Source organism: Sciurus carolinensis, chromosome 5, assembly GCF_902686445.1.
Source record: "Sciurus carolinensis chromosome 5, mSciCar1.2, whole genome shotgun sequence".
Lineage (NCBI taxonomy): Eukaryota > Metazoa > Chordata > Mammalia > Rodentia > Sciuridae > Sciurus > Sciurus carolinensis.
The window spans coordinates 98883643-98900812 of record NC_062217.1 but is presented as its reverse complement, the minus strand read 5'-3'; the positions used below and the strand labels follow the sequence as shown (position 1 = coordinate 98900812).

The 17170-nt window shown below is 38.1% G+C and overlaps 1 protein-coding gene and 1 pseudogene across 1 annotated transcript; both read right to left on the bottom strand.

The window, feature by feature from the left end:
- Positions 1–13747: 13747 nt before the first annotated feature.
- LOC124985670 (protein FAM220A-like) lies at positions 13748–14700 on the bottom strand (annotated as a pseudogene).
- LOC124985156 (small integral membrane protein 10-like protein 2A) lies at positions 14665–15130 on the bottom strand. Its single transcript, XM_047553607.1, has one exon. The coding sequence runs from the start codon at positions 14941–14943 to the stop codon at positions 14737–14739; it is 207 nt and encodes a 68-aa protein (XP_047409563.1). The 5' UTR covers positions 14944–15130; the 3' UTR covers positions 14665–14736.
- Between the last annotated feature and the right edge of the window lie 2040 nt (positions 15131–17170).

Below are 17170 nucleotides of genomic sequence, written 5' to 3'. Positions count from 1 at the left end.
CCCGCCTGAGCCTCAGTTTCCTCATCTGTCAAATGGGGAGAACACATTTATTTAAATGAAGTTAAATTCTCAGACTTTGTATTTGATCCAGTCAGGGATTTGTTTTGGTTTTTCTTTTCCTTGTGTGAGGAAGGGCATGATTCTTTTCTACCACAGAAAACTCACAGGCCCTTTTGCAATTCTAAAACCAGAAAATATCCAGCCAGAGCCATGTATTATTTATTTGGTGAGGCTGGGGATGAACCTGGGGCCACACCCCCAACCAGGAGCTCTGTGTTTTATATAAGTGAGCTCACAGACTAACAGTCTTCTCAGAGGTCGCACATTATTTTCCTGGGACATGATACTAATACCTGGAGTCCCAGTGTGTGGTGAGTTCTCTTGGTCAGCAGTATGGTAACTGTGCTGGAAGGGGAACTCTCCCCCTCATTTCCTGGCTGAGATTTCTTTCCCAGCAGTGCTGCCCACTGAATTTTCAAGGCTTGGAGCTAAAATTCCATTAGTGAAGGTCAAGGGGATTGGAGGAGGAAAGTAGGTCTGGAAGCCTCAGAACTTCCACTGAATTTCAGCATATTTACCAAGTCGTAGGACCATTACCACAGCCTAATTCTAGAACATATTCTACTCCCTAAAGGGGCATGTAATATTTGGTACCTAAAATTCCTCTTTGCTGCCCCCTGAGATAGTTCTCTGAGATCTAAACCTGCCTGAGAAATCTTATCTCTTATTCTTCAAATGTCCTTTTCCAGTACACTTAATACATTTGATATCCAAGTAACAATCTTTGGGGACTCCAGCATTGGTGTCATCCTTCTCATCCTTCTTTGTCCTTTTTTTTTTTTTTTTTTTTTGGTCCTAGAACTGAACTCAGGAGCACTTTACCACAGAGCCACATCCCCACCTCTTTTTGATTTTTAAATTTTGAAACAATGTCTCAATAAGTTGCTTAGGGCCTCACCAATTTGCTGAGGCTAGTCTCAAACCTGCAAGCCTCCTGCCTCAGCCTTCAAATGCTGGAATTACAGACATGTGTCATGGTGCCTGGCTGATGCCAATTTGTATACCTTTGTTTTAACGATAATTCAACAGAGACTCTGAAATCTTTAAACCAAGTTAACTTTTTTTCTAGTTCCCCCTCGGATAACTGTTGGAGAGAGAAAGGGGTTTATAACAGAAATCAGGAATTTGTTTGCCCTTGCCATTTAATTGTTCTTATACAATCCTACAGGTTTTATTCTGCTCCTTTTCAAAGTAGATTATTTACCTTTTAGTCAAGGTTTTAGAACAACTGGGTAAAATTTCCCCTTATAGGGCACTTTTTCCACATGGAATACCCATCAAATTATTGATTATTGGTTTTATTTCTTCTACTTCAGGGGACTTGTTGAAGAAGGGTCAGTGTCACACCTATATGCTGGAGTGTTGACCCAATGCTCTTTTCTAGCAGTTGCAAAGTTTCTGGTCTACTTCCCGGGCCTTTGATACATTTTGATTTGACTTTTGTGCAGGGTGAAAGAGAGGGATCTAATTCCAATCTTTTACATATGGAAATTCAGTTTTTCTAGCACCATTTGTTAAAAAGACTATCTTTCTCCAAAATATATTTTTGATACCTAGTAGAGATATTCTTTAATAATGTCTAATTTATGTTCTGAGAAAATGTGCACTTTGAGAGACTCACTGCAAAGTGCCATGCTTCATTTCAAGGAATAATTTATTTTCCCTTGATAAATTTTAACATCATATATATTATTCTAGGCCAAAAACTCAGTACAGTAAATTCCATATTTGAGAATTTCTATAAAATCTCCTGATGTATAAACATGATTATTGTATTAAAGAATAACTACCAATAATTGGATTAAAATAATCATTCTGTAAGCCATTTTGGAACCAAATTTATGACCTTTAACCTCCCAAAATTAATTAGTTTGAGTCATATCCTATTACACTGCTGATGGAAATTGGAAAGATTTACCTGGAAAGTAATTAATGAAAAATACTATAAATGAAAACAATCTTATTTATAGAAACTTGTCTGTGGAAAGTGTATGTGAACAGAAAAAAGTGTGTTCTTCATAGAGACAGTGAACCAAGAACCAAGAATATTTCAGCGTTTCAAACTTCACCTAGAGTAGATGATGTGTGATGGGAACTCTTATATAGGAAAGATGATTGTATCAGTGTATCACAGTTAATAAATTAGGCCTCTTTTAGCCTAATTTTAGGACCATAAAATAATATTCTAACTACAAATTTGATTCCACTTCAGATTCTTAAGGTTGGTCGAGAGAACATGAAAATTTGAGTGTTCTGGTGCTTAGTAATTATACTTCTTTTTATATATTATCATTTGGCTTTCTTTTTACCTGTGTCCTATGAGATTCTTTAAAATGAATTTGTCTTCTGTATCAATCTCCCTTTGATCTACCACAGTGTTTTCCCCATCCAATTCCTAATCCCAATGGATGCTGCATTGAGAGGCTGCCGGTAGCCTTTCTGTTTCTCTCTCTCTTTGACGTATTTTCCATTTCAAGACATCACATGACACTGAAATTGAAATTTTTAACCTTTAATCAACCATTTTTTTGGTACAAATATTTCTGGTTAATTAATACTATAGCTAGAAGCAAGTCTCTTAGCCCTATCCCTAGGTTTGTTTATCTGAAACATGAAAGCAGTAGGGGATTTATAGTCCTTTTAAACTCTATGATATGCAAAGGTCCTTGAAAAGGTTATCATCTGCTTCTCCAAGTACCAATTGATAGGACACAAATTCATGAACCCAAGCCCCATTGTGATTCAGGAAATTCAGGGTGGAGTCAAAGAGTTTGAATTTCTCTCAAGTCCCCCTATTATGCTGATACTTTTTTCTGTGACTACACATTAGGAACTACTTGTCCAGAAAATTGATCATCTCTCAGAAGATGGAAGGACTGACCTGCATACTATTCATGATTTTGGCACACTATTCAATAATCTTTCCCCATGGTTACTTGTATAATCTCCATTTATAATTCTTTTCTCTTCTGATTATAAGACCATTGGTTTTTCTGGACTATTTTAGTTTAATTTAGTTGATTATACTTTTACTCTTTTCTATTAAACTATCAGAAACAGATACATGTCTACCCTTTAAATAAGATAAGTAATTTAAAAAGACAAAAATAGCTATGTTAGTTTTTTGTTGCTGTAAACAACTTAAATGAGGAAAGATTTATTTTGGCTCATAGTTTCAGAGGTCTCACTCCATTGTTGGCCAGTTGTATTGCTTTGGGCATAAGATGGAGGAAAGGCATAGCAGAGGAAAGTTTTTCAGTTCATGGCAACTGGAAAGCAGAGGGAAGAAAGAAGGGAGTGGAAATGAACTGATTATGGTGGTGGGGTGTGGAGAAAGGGACTGAGCACAGGAAATATGGTTTGAGTACATACTCCCAGTGATGTACTTCCTTCAACTAGGTCCCACCTCCTAAAGTTTTTATCACCTCTCAATAGTCCACTCAAATTATTTATCCATGAAATAAAATAATCCATTAGAACTCTCATGATCCAATTCCTTAAAGCCCTACTTCTGAACATTGTTGCACTGGGGACTGAGTCTTCAACACTTGAGAAGTTGGTGAACATTCCAAATCCAAATCCTAACAATAGCCATCTACTTACTGAAATAGTTAGTGATTGAACATACCCTAGTGTTTTACCCTGTCGTGCTTACAACTCATCTTTTGAAGTCATGACTGATCATAGATTCAGCCTGCTTCAGTTTTTCAAAATGTGTAATGACACCACTTACTTATTAGCAGTCCCGTTCCCCTAATCTTTCAACACTACACGAGATATTATTATTTTTTAATATGTGCTCATTTATTTTTTAAATGACATAAAAATTTACATTTATTAATATTTTCTGGCTCCAATCACTCTCCCCATTGAATCAATGACTTCTTCACTGTCAGCCTTTCCTATATTGTTTTTATTTATTTATTTATTTTTATTTATCTTTTAATTTTTTACAGACTGCATTGTGATTCATTGTACACAAATGGGGTACATCATTTCATTTGTATGGTTGTACATGAGGTAGATTCATACCATTTGTGTAATCATACATGTACATAGGGTAATGATGTCTGTCTCATTCCACCATTTATCATATCCCCCTCACTCTCATTTCCTTCTACATAATCTATATTTCCCCAATTCTCTTACTCCCCAACCCTTCCACTCCCATTATATATCATTCTCCACTTAGCAGGGAAAACATTCAGCCTTTGTTTTTTTGGCATTGACTTATTTCACTTAGCATGATATTTTCCAATTCCATCCATTTATTTGCAAATGCCATAATATTATTCTTCTTTATGACTGAATAATATTCCACTGTGTATATATACCACAGTTTCTTTATCCATTCATCTGTTGAAGGGCATCTAGGTTGGTTCCACAATCTAGCTATTATGAACTGAGCTGCTATAAACATTGATGTGACTGTGTTACTTAGTAGGCTGACTTTAAGTCCTTTGGGTGTAAACTGGGGAGTGGGATAACAGGGCCAAAAGGTGGGTCCATTCCAAGTTTTCTGAGGATTCTCCACACTGCTTTCCACAGTGGCTGCACCAATTTGAAACTCCAACAGCAATGTAAAAAGTGTGCCTTTTTCCTCACAATCATGCCAACATCTATTATTGTTTGTGTTCTTGATAATAGCCATTCTAAATGGAGTAAGATGAAATCTTAGAGTTGTTTTAATTTGCACTTCTCTAATTATTAGAGATGTTGAACATTTTTCATATATTTATTAATTGCCTGTATGTCATCTTCTGTAAAGTGTCTCTGCAGTTCCTTGCCCCATTTATTGATTGGGTTCTTTGTATTTTTGGTATAAAGTTTGCAAGTTCTTTATAAATTTTGGAGATAAGTACTCTATCTGAAGTGCATGTGGAAAAGATTTTCTCCCACTCTGTATGCTGTCTTTTCACATTCTTTTTTTTTATTTATTTTTTTTATTGTAAACAAATGGGATACATGTTATTTCTCTGTTTGTACATGGCGTTAAGGCATACCAATTGTGTAATCATAAATTTACATAGGGTAATGTTGTTTGATTCATTGTTATTTTTTCCCTTCCCCCCACCCCTCCCACCCCTCTTTTCCCTCTATACTGTCCTTCCTTCCTCCATTCTTGCCCCCCTCCCTAAAACTAACTCTAACTCTAGCACTAACCCGTCCCACCCCCCAATATGTGTCATCATCCACTTATTAGTGATATCATTCGTCTTCTGGTTTTTTGAGATTGGCTTATCTCACTTAGCATGATATTCTCCAATTTCATCCATTTGCCTGCAAATGCCATAATTTTATCATTCTTTATGGCTGAGTAATATTCCATAGTATATATATACCACAGTTTCTTTATCCATTCATCAATTGAAGGACATCTAGGTTGGTTCCACAATCTGGCTATTGTGAACTGAGCAGCTATGAACATTGATGTGGCTGTATCTCTGTAGTATGATGTTTTAAAGTCCTTTGGGTATAGGCCAAGGAGTGGGATAGCTGGGTCAAATGGTGGTTCCATTCCAAGTTTTCTAAGGAGTCTCCACACTGCTTTCTAGATTGGCTGCACTAATTTGCAGCCCACCAGCAATGTATGAGTGTACCTTTCTCCCCACATCCTCACCAACACCTGTTGTTGCTTGTATTCTTGATAATCGCCATTCTAATTGGGGTGAGATAGAATCTTAGGGTGGTTTTGATTTGCATTTCTCTTATTACTAGAGATGTTGAACATTTTTCTATGTGTTTGTTGATTGCTTGTAGATCTTCTTCTGTGAAGTTTCTATTCATTTCCTTAGCCCATTTGTCGATTGGATTATTTGCATTCTTGGTGTAGAGTTTTTTGAGGTCTTTATAGATTCTGGAGATTAGTGCTCTATCTGAAGTATGATTGGCAAAGATTTTCTCCCACTAGGCTTCTAATTCCTCAGAGTAGGATCCCCATCCACACTCACACTCATGCTGTTTCCTAACCAAAAGTCTCAGAATGCCTTGACAGCTCTATGATCCAGAAAGATTCATCACTTATGTATAAAAATGCATAGGCTCTTTCTTCGCATTGCTGATAGTTTCCTTTGCTGAGAGAAAGCTTTTTAGTTTGAATCTATCCCAGTAATTGATTCTTGCTTTTATTTCTTGTGCTATGGGAGTCCTGTTGAGGAACTCTGGTCCTAAGCCGACGTGTTGAAGTTCTGAACCTACTTTTTCTTCTATAAGATGCAAGGTATCTGGTCTGATTCCGAGGTCATTAATCCATTTTGAGTTTGGTTTCATGCATGGTGAGAGATATGGGTTTAGTTTCATTCTGTTGCATATGGATTTCCAATTCTCCCAGCACCATTTGTTGAAGAGGCTATCTTTTCTCCATTGCATATTTTTGGCCCCTTCGTCTAGTATGAGAAAATTGTATTTATTTGAGTTTGTGTCCGTGTCCTCTATTCTGTACCATTGATCCACCTTTCTATTTTGGTACCAATACCATGCCGTTTTTGTTACTATTGCTTTGTAGTAGAGTTGAAGATCTGGTATTGCGATACTCCCTGCTTCACTCTTTCTGCCAAGGATTGCCTTAGGTATTCTGGGTTTTTTATTCTTCCAGATGAATTTCATAATTGCTTGCTCTATTTCTGTAAGGTACATCATTGGGATTTTAATTGGAATTGCATTGAATCTGTATAGCACTTTTGGTAGTATAGCCATTTTGACAATATTAATTCTTCCTATCCAAGAACATGGGAGATCTTTCCATCTTCTAAGGTTTTCTTTAATTTCTTTCTTTAGTGTTCTGTAGTTCTCATTGTAGAGGTCTTTCACCTCTTTTGTGAGATTGATTCCCAAGTTTTTTATTTTTTTTGATGCTATTGTGAATGGGGTAGTTTTCCTAATTTCTCTTTCTGAAGATTCATCACTTATGTATAAAAATGCATTAGATTTATGTGCATTGATCTTATATCCTGCTACTTTACTGAATTCACTTATGAGAACTAAAAGTTTTCTGGTGGAATTTCCTGGTTCCTTAAGTATATAATCACATCATCAACAAATAGGGATAGTTTGAGTTCTACTTTTTCTATTCGTATCCCTTTAATTTCTTTGGTCTGTCTAATTGCTCTGGCTAGAGTTTCAAGGACGATATTGAAAAGAAGTGGTGAAAGAGGGCATCCCTGCCTTGTTCCAGTTTTTAGGGGGAATGCTTTCAGTTTTTCACCATTTAGAATGATATTAGCCTTGGGCTTAGCATAGATGGCCTTTACAATGGTAAGGAATGTTCCCACTATCCCTATTTTTTCTAGTGTTTTGAGCATGAAGGGATGCTGTATTTTATCAAATGCTTTTTCTGTATCTATTGAAATAATCATGTGATTCTTGACTTTAAGTCTGTTGATATGTTGAATTACATTTATTGATTTCCGGATGTTGAAACAACCTTGCATCCCTGGGAAGAAACCCACTTGATCATGGTACACTATCTTTTTAATATGTTTTTGTATGCGATTTGCTAAAATTTTGTTGAGAATTTTTGCATCGATGTTCATTAAGGATATTGGTCTGAAATTTTCTTGCCTCCATGTGTCTCTTTCTGGTTTAGGTATCATGGTAATATTGGCTTCATAGAATGAGTTTGGGAGGGTTCCCTCCTCTTTTATTTTATGGAATACTTTGAGAAGTATTGGAATGAGCTCTTCTTTAAAGGTTTTGTAGAACTCGGCTGAGAACCCATCTGGTCCTGGACTTTTCTTTGTTGGTAGACTTTTGATGACTTCTTCTATTTCATTACTTGAAATTGGTCTATTTAAATTGTGTATGTCCTCCTCGTTCAGTTTAGGCAATTCATATGTCTCTAGAAACCTGTTAATATCTTCAAAATTTTCTATTTTGTTTGAGTATAGATTTTCAAAATAGCTTCTAATTATGTTTTGTATTTCAATCGTGTCTGTTGTGATATTTCCTTGTACATTCTGAATTTTAGTGATTTGGGTTTTCTCTCGTCTTCTCTTTGTTAGTGTAGCTAAAGGTTTATCAATTTTCTTTATTTTTTTGAAGAACCAACTATTTATTTTGTCAATTTTTTATATTGTTTCTTTTGTTTCAATTTCATTGATTTCAGCTCTGAGTTTAACTATTTCCTATCTTCTACTACTTTTGGTGTTGGTCTGTTCTTCTTTTTCTACGGCTTTGAGCTGTAGTGTTAGGTTGTTTATTTGTTGAGTTTTACTTCTTTTATTCAATGCACTCCATGAAATAAATATTCCTCTAAGTACTGATTTCATAGTGTTCCAGAGATTTTGATATGATGTTTCTTTGTTCTCATTTACCTCTAAGAAATTTTTAATTTCTTTCCTAATATATTCTGTTATCCATTCATAATATAATAGCATATTGTTTAATCTCCAGGTGTTGGAGTAGTTTCTGTTTTTTACTCTTTCATTTATTTCTAACTTCAATCCATTATGATCTGATAGAATACAAGGTAGTGTCTCTATCTTCTTGTATTTGCTAACATTAGCTTTGTGGCATAATATATGGTCTATTTTAGAGAAGGATCCATGTGCTGCTGAGAAGAAAGTATATTTGCTCTTGGTTGGATGGTATATTCTATAAATGTCTGTTAAGTCTAAATTATTGATTGTGTTATTGAGATCTATGGTTTCTTTGTTCAATTTTTGTTTGGAAGATCTCTCTAGTGGTGAGAGAGGCGTGTTAAAATCACCTAGTATTATTGTGTTATGGTCTATTTGGTTTCTCAATTTGAGAAGGATTTGTTTGACATACATGAATGAGCCATTGTTTGGGTAATACATGTTTATGATTGTTATATCTTGCTGATTTATGCTTCCCTTAAGCAGTATGAAATGTCCTTCTTTATCCCTTATGACTAACTTTGGCTTGAAGTCCACATTATCTGAAATGAGGATGGATACCCCAGCTTTTTTGCTGAGTCCATGTGCATGGTATGTTTTTCTCCATCCTTTCACCTTTAGTTTATGGGTATCTCTTTCTATGAGGTGAGTCTCTTGCAGGCAACATATTGTTGGATCTTTCTTTTTAATGCAATCTGCCAATCTATGTCTTTTGATTGATGAATTCAGGCCATTAACATTCAGGGTTATTATTGAGATATGATTTGTATTCCTGGTCATTGGTTCATTTTTTAAATTTTATTTATTTATTTTTTTGACACACCTTGGTTCCTCCTTTATTTGATAGTTCCTTTAGGATAATTCCTCCCTTTACTGATTTGCTTCTTTGTTTTTTATCTCTTCCTCATGGAATATTTTGTTGAGAATGTTCTGTAATGCTGCTTTCATTTTGTAAATTCTTTTAGCTTTTGTTTATCTTGGAAGGATTTTATTTCATTGTCAAATTTGAAGATAAGTTTTGCTGTGTATAAGATTCTTGGTTGGCATCCATTTTATTTCAGAGCTTGAAAAATGTTGTTCCAGGCCCTTCTAGCTTTTAGTGTCTGGATTGAAAAATATGCTGATATCCATATTGGTTTCCCCCTGAATGTAATTTGATCCTTTTCTCTACAGCCTTTAAAATTCTGTCTTTATTTTGTATGTTAGGCATTTTCATTATAATGTGCCTTGGTGTGGGTCTGTTGTAATTTTGTGTATTTGCAGTCCTATAAGCCTCTTGAACTTGATTTTCCATTTTGTTCTTCATATTTGGGAAATTTTCTGATATTTCATTGAATAGATTGTTCATTCCTTTGGTTTGTTTCTCTAAGCCTTCCTCAATCCCAATAATTCTCAAATTTGGCCTTTTTATGATATCCCATAGTTCTTGGAGATTCTGTTCATGATTTCTTATCATCTTCTCTGTTTGTTCAACTTTGTTTTCAAGGTTAAATATTTTGTCTTCAATATCCAGGGTTCTGTCTTCCTGGTGTTCTATCCTATCAGTTATGCTTTCTATGGAGTTCTTAATTTGGTTTATTGTTTCCTTCATTTCAAGGATTTCTGTTTGTTTTTTTTTTCAATATCTCTAACTCTTTATTGAAATGGTCTTTTGCTTCCTGTATTTGCTCTTTTAACTGTCGATTTGTGTGATCATTCAATGCCTGCATTTGCTCTTTCATCTCATCATTCAATGCCTGAATTTGCTCTTTCATCTCATCGTTTGCTTCCCTGATCATTTTAATTATGTACATTCTGAACTCCCTTTCTGTCATTTCTTCTGCCATGCTGTCATTGGATTTTATCAATGTAACATCTAGATTTGTTTGGGGCATTTTCTTCCCTTGTTTTCTCATATTGTTCAGGGATCAGCGGATCATTAAGATATTGCAGATTTCCTCTATTGACTTATAATGTCCCTGAAGATTGCTAGTATATCTCTTCTTATCCTTCAGTAGTCTGAAGTCTTGGATGAATTTGATAATGCGGTGCTCCACAATTAAGCTTTCTCTCTAGGGTTGGTGACCCTCAGGTGGGGTATATTCCCTGATAGTGGGCAGAGGTGCCTCCACTTGTTGTCCAATGGTCATCCAAAGGGGAACTAGGGTGCGGGCTGAGGCAAGGCCTGTTTGTGCCTGTGTTTCTTGTTTTACCGTCCTTGTGGGAAAACCTCACCCCGCAGGGAAGCCTCACCCAGTGGGGAGGTCTCGCTGGTCAGTTCCCCTCCTAGAGCTTCCCCTCAATCTACAACTACCACCTGGGCTGGACTGCCTTCCTCTGCAATGTTCCCAGGGGCCCCGACCTACCTCCTGGGCATGGGAGCCTCACCCTTCGCAGACAAGTCTCCTTAGGCTGCCTCTCCTCAGAGAATCTGCCTGCAGTCCTGGAACCTTCGCTCTGCCCTATACGTGTCTCTGTGCAGCTCTTCCACCAAGAAGCCGCCTAGGTCCTGCGACCCTGCTCTGCACCTAGTCGCCTGGCTATGCAGCCCCTCCTCTGAGCCACCACCTGGAGCTCCGTACAATAGCTCCAAGTCCCAGAGACCTGCCACACACCTCTTCCTCCAGACAGTCTCCCGGTGTTCCGACACAGTCACTAGGAGTCCAAGCAACTCAATTTGCGTCTCCTCCTCCCGCCAACCGCCCGTAGCCCTAGGCAGTCACTCCGAATCCATGTGACCCGCCCTGTTCCTCCTCCTCCCCAGGGTGGCCCCCCGAGTGTTCAAGAGCGGTCACTCCCAGACCAAGCGACCTACTGCGCTCCTCCTCCGGCCAGGCCACCGGTGTTCAGGAGTGGTCGCTTTGAGTCCAAACAACTCACCACTCGCCTCCTCCTCTGAGCAGCCACCCGGAGCTCTGATGCAGTCACTCCTAGACCAAGCGACCTGCCACATTCCTCCTCTTCCTTTGGACAGCCCCCCAGTGTTCAGAAACGGTCGTTCTGAGTCTAAACAGCTCACCACGCCGCTCCTCCTCTGGCAACTGCCTGTAGCTCTGATGCAGTCCCTCCGAGTCCAAGCAACCCGTCGCGCTCCTCCTCTTCCTTCAGGCAGCCCCCCGGTGTTCAGAACTGATCACTCTGAGTCTAAACAGCTCGCCACACAGCTCCTCCTCAGGCAGCTGCCCGGAGCCCCAGTGGTTGCTCCGAGTCCAAGTGCTGTGCTGATCAGCCACCTCTTCGATGTTCCCAGTTGTCCGTGTTTACCGCTCCCTCTTTTCACATTCTTGATTGTATCTTTTGCTGGGAAAAAGCTTTTGAGTCCATCCCATTTATTGATTCTTGCTTTGATTTCTTGTGCTTTGGGAGTCTTTTTGAGAACGTCTGATCCTAATCCAACATGATGAAGATTCGGGCCTACTTTGTCTTCTATTAGGTGCAGGGTCTCTGGTCTAATTCCCATTTCCTTGATCCATATTGAGTTGAGATTTGTTCAGGGTGAGAGATAGAGGTTGAATTTCATTTTACTGCATATGGATTTCCAGTTTTTCCAACACCGTTTGTTGAACAGGCTATCTTTTCTCCATTGCATGTTTTTGGCTCCTTTGGCTAGTATGAGGTGACTGTATTTATGTGGTTTTGTCTCTGTGTCTTCTATTCTGTACTATTGGTCTGCCTGTCTATTTTGGTGCCAATATCATGCTGTTTTTGTTACTATTGCTCTGTAGTATAGTTTAATGTCTAGTATTGTGATACCTCCTGTTTCACTTTTATACTCAGAATTGTTTTGGCTATTCAAGGTCTCTTGTTCTCCCAGATGAAGTTCATAATTGCTTTCTCTATTTCTATGAGGAATGTCATTGGAATTTTAATTTTGCATTAATTCTGTAGAGCACCTTTGGTAGAATGGCCTTTTGATAATGTTAATTCTGCCTATCCAAGAACATGGGAGATCTTTCATCTTTGAAGGTTTTCTTCAATTTCTTTCTTTAATGTTCTGTAGTTTTCATTGTAGAGGTCTTTCACCTCTTTTGTTAGATTAATTCCCAAGTATTTTAATTTCATTTTGAGGCTATTGTGAATGGAGTGGTTTTCCTAATTTCTCTTTGAGAGGATTCATCACTAATGAATATAAATGCATTTGATTTCCACGGATTTCTTTTATATCCTGCTACTTTGCTGAATTTTTTATTAGTTCTAGAAGTTTTCTAGTGGAGTTATTTGGATCTTCTAAATATAGGATCATGTCATCATCAAATAGTGACACCCTTATTTCTTCTCTTCCTATTTGTATCCCTTTAATTTCTTTGGTCTGTCTAATTGCTCTGGCAAGTGTTTCAAGGAATAATGGAAACATATGATCTATTCAATAAAAGTAGAAGTGTTATGAGTTGGTGTAGAATAGATGTACAGCTTTTTAAGCTCCATGTACTTACAAAGTGGAAGTAGCATTAAATGAAGTGTTTGTGTGATAAAGGAGATGAGCATAGTATTTTATAGGACATGATATCTTTGTTTTTTTTTTTTTACACACGTAAAATAAGACATTTATTATGCTAAAGAACAGATTTTATTCTCTATTTTCCCCAACACTAAAATAGCACATGGCATAGTAAAGTAGCACACAATATAAATTGATATATGCAATCAGTTATCCCCCAAATAGCTGTTTTAAGTCTTGCTTTGGGAGTCCTTAAAAACTTACACTTTTAAATGACCTTTATTAATAAAATCATCAATGAACAACAAAACGGGTCACTTCAGAAAAATCTTAGTGTAAAAGACCTCAACTCTTAGGACTTTTGTAAAGGAGATTCTTGATTTGCCTCTCTACAAATGAGCCACAGCAGAGAGTCTCCAGTTCCTTTTCACTTAGGGTAACACTGCTAGGGTATCCTAGTTTGAGATGATTAAATTTAATATTGCAACTTTCACCATAGGGCCTCCATTTAAACAGCACTTCAAGTGGAAGGAGTGTGAGAAATCAAATATTGCTGCAGACCAGAATTATTCTATGAGATGCAGAAATGGCAACTGCTTGCCATGAGCTCAGCAAGGTTTAATAAAAATATAGTGGGTAGACTTTACAAATATTCACTTTCAGGAGGTGATCAGAGACAAGCTAAGGAGACAAGACAATGTCTGGGACAATAGCCCTTTGGAATGGGTAGAGATCTCAAGATACATAAAGAATTTCATGTTAAATCACCATATGCTCATCTGATATTAAACTGGATATATAAATAATCACCCGAAAGGTTTCCCAATTCTAAGTGTCTTTTAAGCACAATTTAAAACATGCTAAAAATTTTTCTTCTGCATCCATCAGCTTTTGGTGAGTGAACTCAGTTTATTCTCTATCTGGTCACCCGAACCAAAACAGGATCTGAGCGGCTGAGCTGTCTGCATCCAGACTTAATGGGAAAGAAATCATCCTAAGTCAACTTGTAAAATTAATCTACTATTTTTATTATTCTGCTTGTACCTTAACTATGGCATATGGGATCTGCTAACTGAAAAGGCTGTAGAGCCAGTAACCCCAGTGTTATCTGCAGACCATTTGAGGTACTTTTTACACATGAAAGCATTTTCTTATATTCTGTTGTTTGTTCTGAAAACATGGGCTTTAAATGGTCAAGGAAAACACATCTTGTCTCGTCCTGTAGGAGTACTTCAGGACTGGAGTGCAGTGTTGCAGGCAGCACAGAATGCAGGCAAGACAGTTCCGACTCAGAGCCTACTCCTTCGTGAAGAGCACTTGGTGGTTCACCCTTAAAAACTCCCATTTCCCACAGTTTTGGATGGACTGGCTGTCCTGACACCCAAGGCTCTCTTTTGGGGCACTGTCCTTTGTGGTTGTCTATGGCTCTGGGCCCGCTTCTTAGCCAGTCCCTCCCCAGAGCTTCCCTGACAGGAGGAACACCCCAGCAAGATGCTCTTCTGCAGGAGCAGAGAACAGACCCATGGCCTTGGTTGGAGCAGCTGCAAGAGCTGAATTTCTTCCCATTGATTTCTTCAAATATGGAAGCTCTTTGTTGTCATTTTGAAGCAAAAGACCAGTGTCACTCAGATCGTTTTTCCTTTCCAATGATAACACCTTATTCTGTGAATTTCCATTTACGTCAGCCGCAAACTTATCCATCCAGAAAGGTACATCTGCTGGGCAAGGGCTCCCCTTCTGCGTTCTTTTCTTAAGGCTACATAATTGTTTGTCCCAGTCATCTCCTCCCTCCCCCTTTGCTTCTGTCAGGCAGGTGCTGAGGGTCCCTCCTCCGTCCTCATGCTTTGTGTTCTTTGATGCAGTGAGCCTGGGGTGACACCTTTTTCAATCAGGGAAGGGCCTTCAGTGGATCTCAATATGAACCTGCAGGCGCACGTTGAGCATCATGGAAGCCACGATGTAGAGGTAGGGGAAGTTGATGCGCAGTCGCCAGGCCAGGTCGAAGAAGATAAGCAGTGTGCGGGTCAACCCCTTGCAGAAGACCCCATAGGAGCGGGCGGCGGCCGAGCGCGAGAGCCGGACAGCCAGGCCCGACAGAGCCGCCGCCATATAGAGACCGGCGCTCCCACTGCCCGCCCGCCCGCCTTCCCTCTCCGCGCCGCGTCGTCCTGGGCCTCCGCCCCGGCCGCTGGCCTGCGCACGGCGCGCTCAGGGAACGAGGGAGGCGGCGGTAAGGCCGGCGGGCGGGCGGGCCACTGGGGAGCCGAGTCCGCGCGTCACGCTCAGGAAGCGCCTCCGCGAGCCGCTGCCTGGTCCCGGCCGGGCCGCCCGGCCTCAGGACATGGTATCTTTCCTCCTATATTATGAAGGCTATTAAGTAAAAGAGAGATTTTTGAATTCCAAATAAGGTCAAACATTACATCTAACTTCAATGAGGAGAAGGCTTGTATAGAAGAAAATCATCTAAAAATTAAAAAAAAGGAAGATTATGTAACAGATCTGCTGAAAACCAAACAAACTGAGGATCCAATTACTGGATATTTTAGAGATTGATGTTGAAATGAAGGAATAGATAGCATATTAGTAGAAATAATTAAAATGAGGGCTATATGGCTTAATTAGATGAATTTAAAGATTCTTCCAGACTTAAAATTCTAGAATTTGTGATACATGAACATACTTTTAGGAAGCTTGCTTCAGATGTTTCCCAATTGTTGCTATAATAGCATCAGTTATGGAAAGCATTTAACTTCATGCCAGAAAGAAAGGCAACTGTTGCTTTTGGGACCACAGTGATATATAGCTCCTATTCATTGGAACTTTCAGATACTATGCATTTGACAAATGTGTATCATGAATAAATCTACATTTAATGTTCCTCAAATATGCAATGAAAAGTATTTTCTGTTTCCACCTTTTAGAGGGGGATAGAGAATGATTTTTTGGAAAATATTGTTCCTAATTTTACTTAGAACTTTCAAACGTTTGTAAAAAGCAATGCACTTTACTGTTATGCTTGTTTTATGCAGCTTCATTCAATAATTCTTCTACAAAAACAGAGACTGTTAATAAAGTATTTCATTCCATATTTAGTTTAGGCAGGTGATTCAAAAAGCATCCTTCTTCTATTCACCTAGAATATAATGTCAAAGCAATTCTCCTAAGACTTGAACTTAATATCACACTCATATTTTGCTTACCATGTATTCCTGAAAGTCAGAAAAAGGTACATTGAGAAATTCTTCAATTCAGATTTTACAAACTCATCTCAGAGGTCCAAAGAAGGTATAGAAGCAGCAGCCCCAGAGGAAGGCTTTTCATTGCAAGACATCTTACCTCCCATTCATTACAATTTACTTTGCAAAATCCTGCAACTGAATAAAAAAGACAAGTATAAGACTGAGACCTTGACTTAGGACTCATTCACCCAAATCTTGGAAAGACTGTGACTATGCAAAACACACATAATTTAGTTCAATAACTAAGGACAAGTATATATTAGAAATTTTTATCAAATCTTTGGCACAGTTAGTATTACCCTATGCATATTTATATTACATGAATGGTGTGAATCTACTTTGCGTACAACCATAGAAATGAAAAGTTGTACCCCATTTGTGTACAATGAATCAAAATGCATTCTGTAAAAAAGAAAAACATTTTAATAAAAGGAAAATCTTCAGTACAGCTTCTGCCTTCTTCCTGCAACAAACCTGGTCTTCATCAAGCCTGAGAGTTATCATTTTGAATGTAATATCTGATTACCTCACCAAACTCTTCTTAAAATCCTGTAATCACTCCTCATAGCCTACTGATTGAAATTCCTTAGGACTGTTGGAAAGGCCTTTTTTATTTGACTGTTGTTTATCTATTCTGATCTTCCATTGCTTCCCTTAAATGCAAAATACTTTAAAATTTTCCACATGCTTCATGTTCACCCTTTTTATTCCCCATTTTTACATTGTGAATGTTTGTTTATGAATATAGATTTTGTTCAGATGTTTTTGCCTTTTTAAAGGCTTCATGACTACATTCAAAAATTAGAAAATTGTGCTCTTCTCTGTCTTTTCACTTATATCCTGTATATTCATCTATTAAAATACCTAGGAAAATATTAAAATTAATTAGTTATATATTTATATGCCTTAATAGACCATGAGGTCTGTTTTAGTCAGTTTTATTTTTACCACGGTGACCTGACAAGAATGACATAGAGGAGGAAATGTTTATTTTGGGTCTCACAGATTCAGCGGTCTCAGTCAATAGACAGTCAACTCCATTGGTCTGGGCCTGATATGAGGTAAAACATTAAGGTGGAAGTATGGGATGAAAGAAA

What these genes read in the sequence shown, in the direction of transcription:
- LOC124985156 (XM_047553607.1), bottom strand. Translation starts at nt 14,943, where the DNA reads ATGGCGGCGGCTCTGTCGGGCCTGGCTGTCCGGCTCTCGCGCTCGGCC.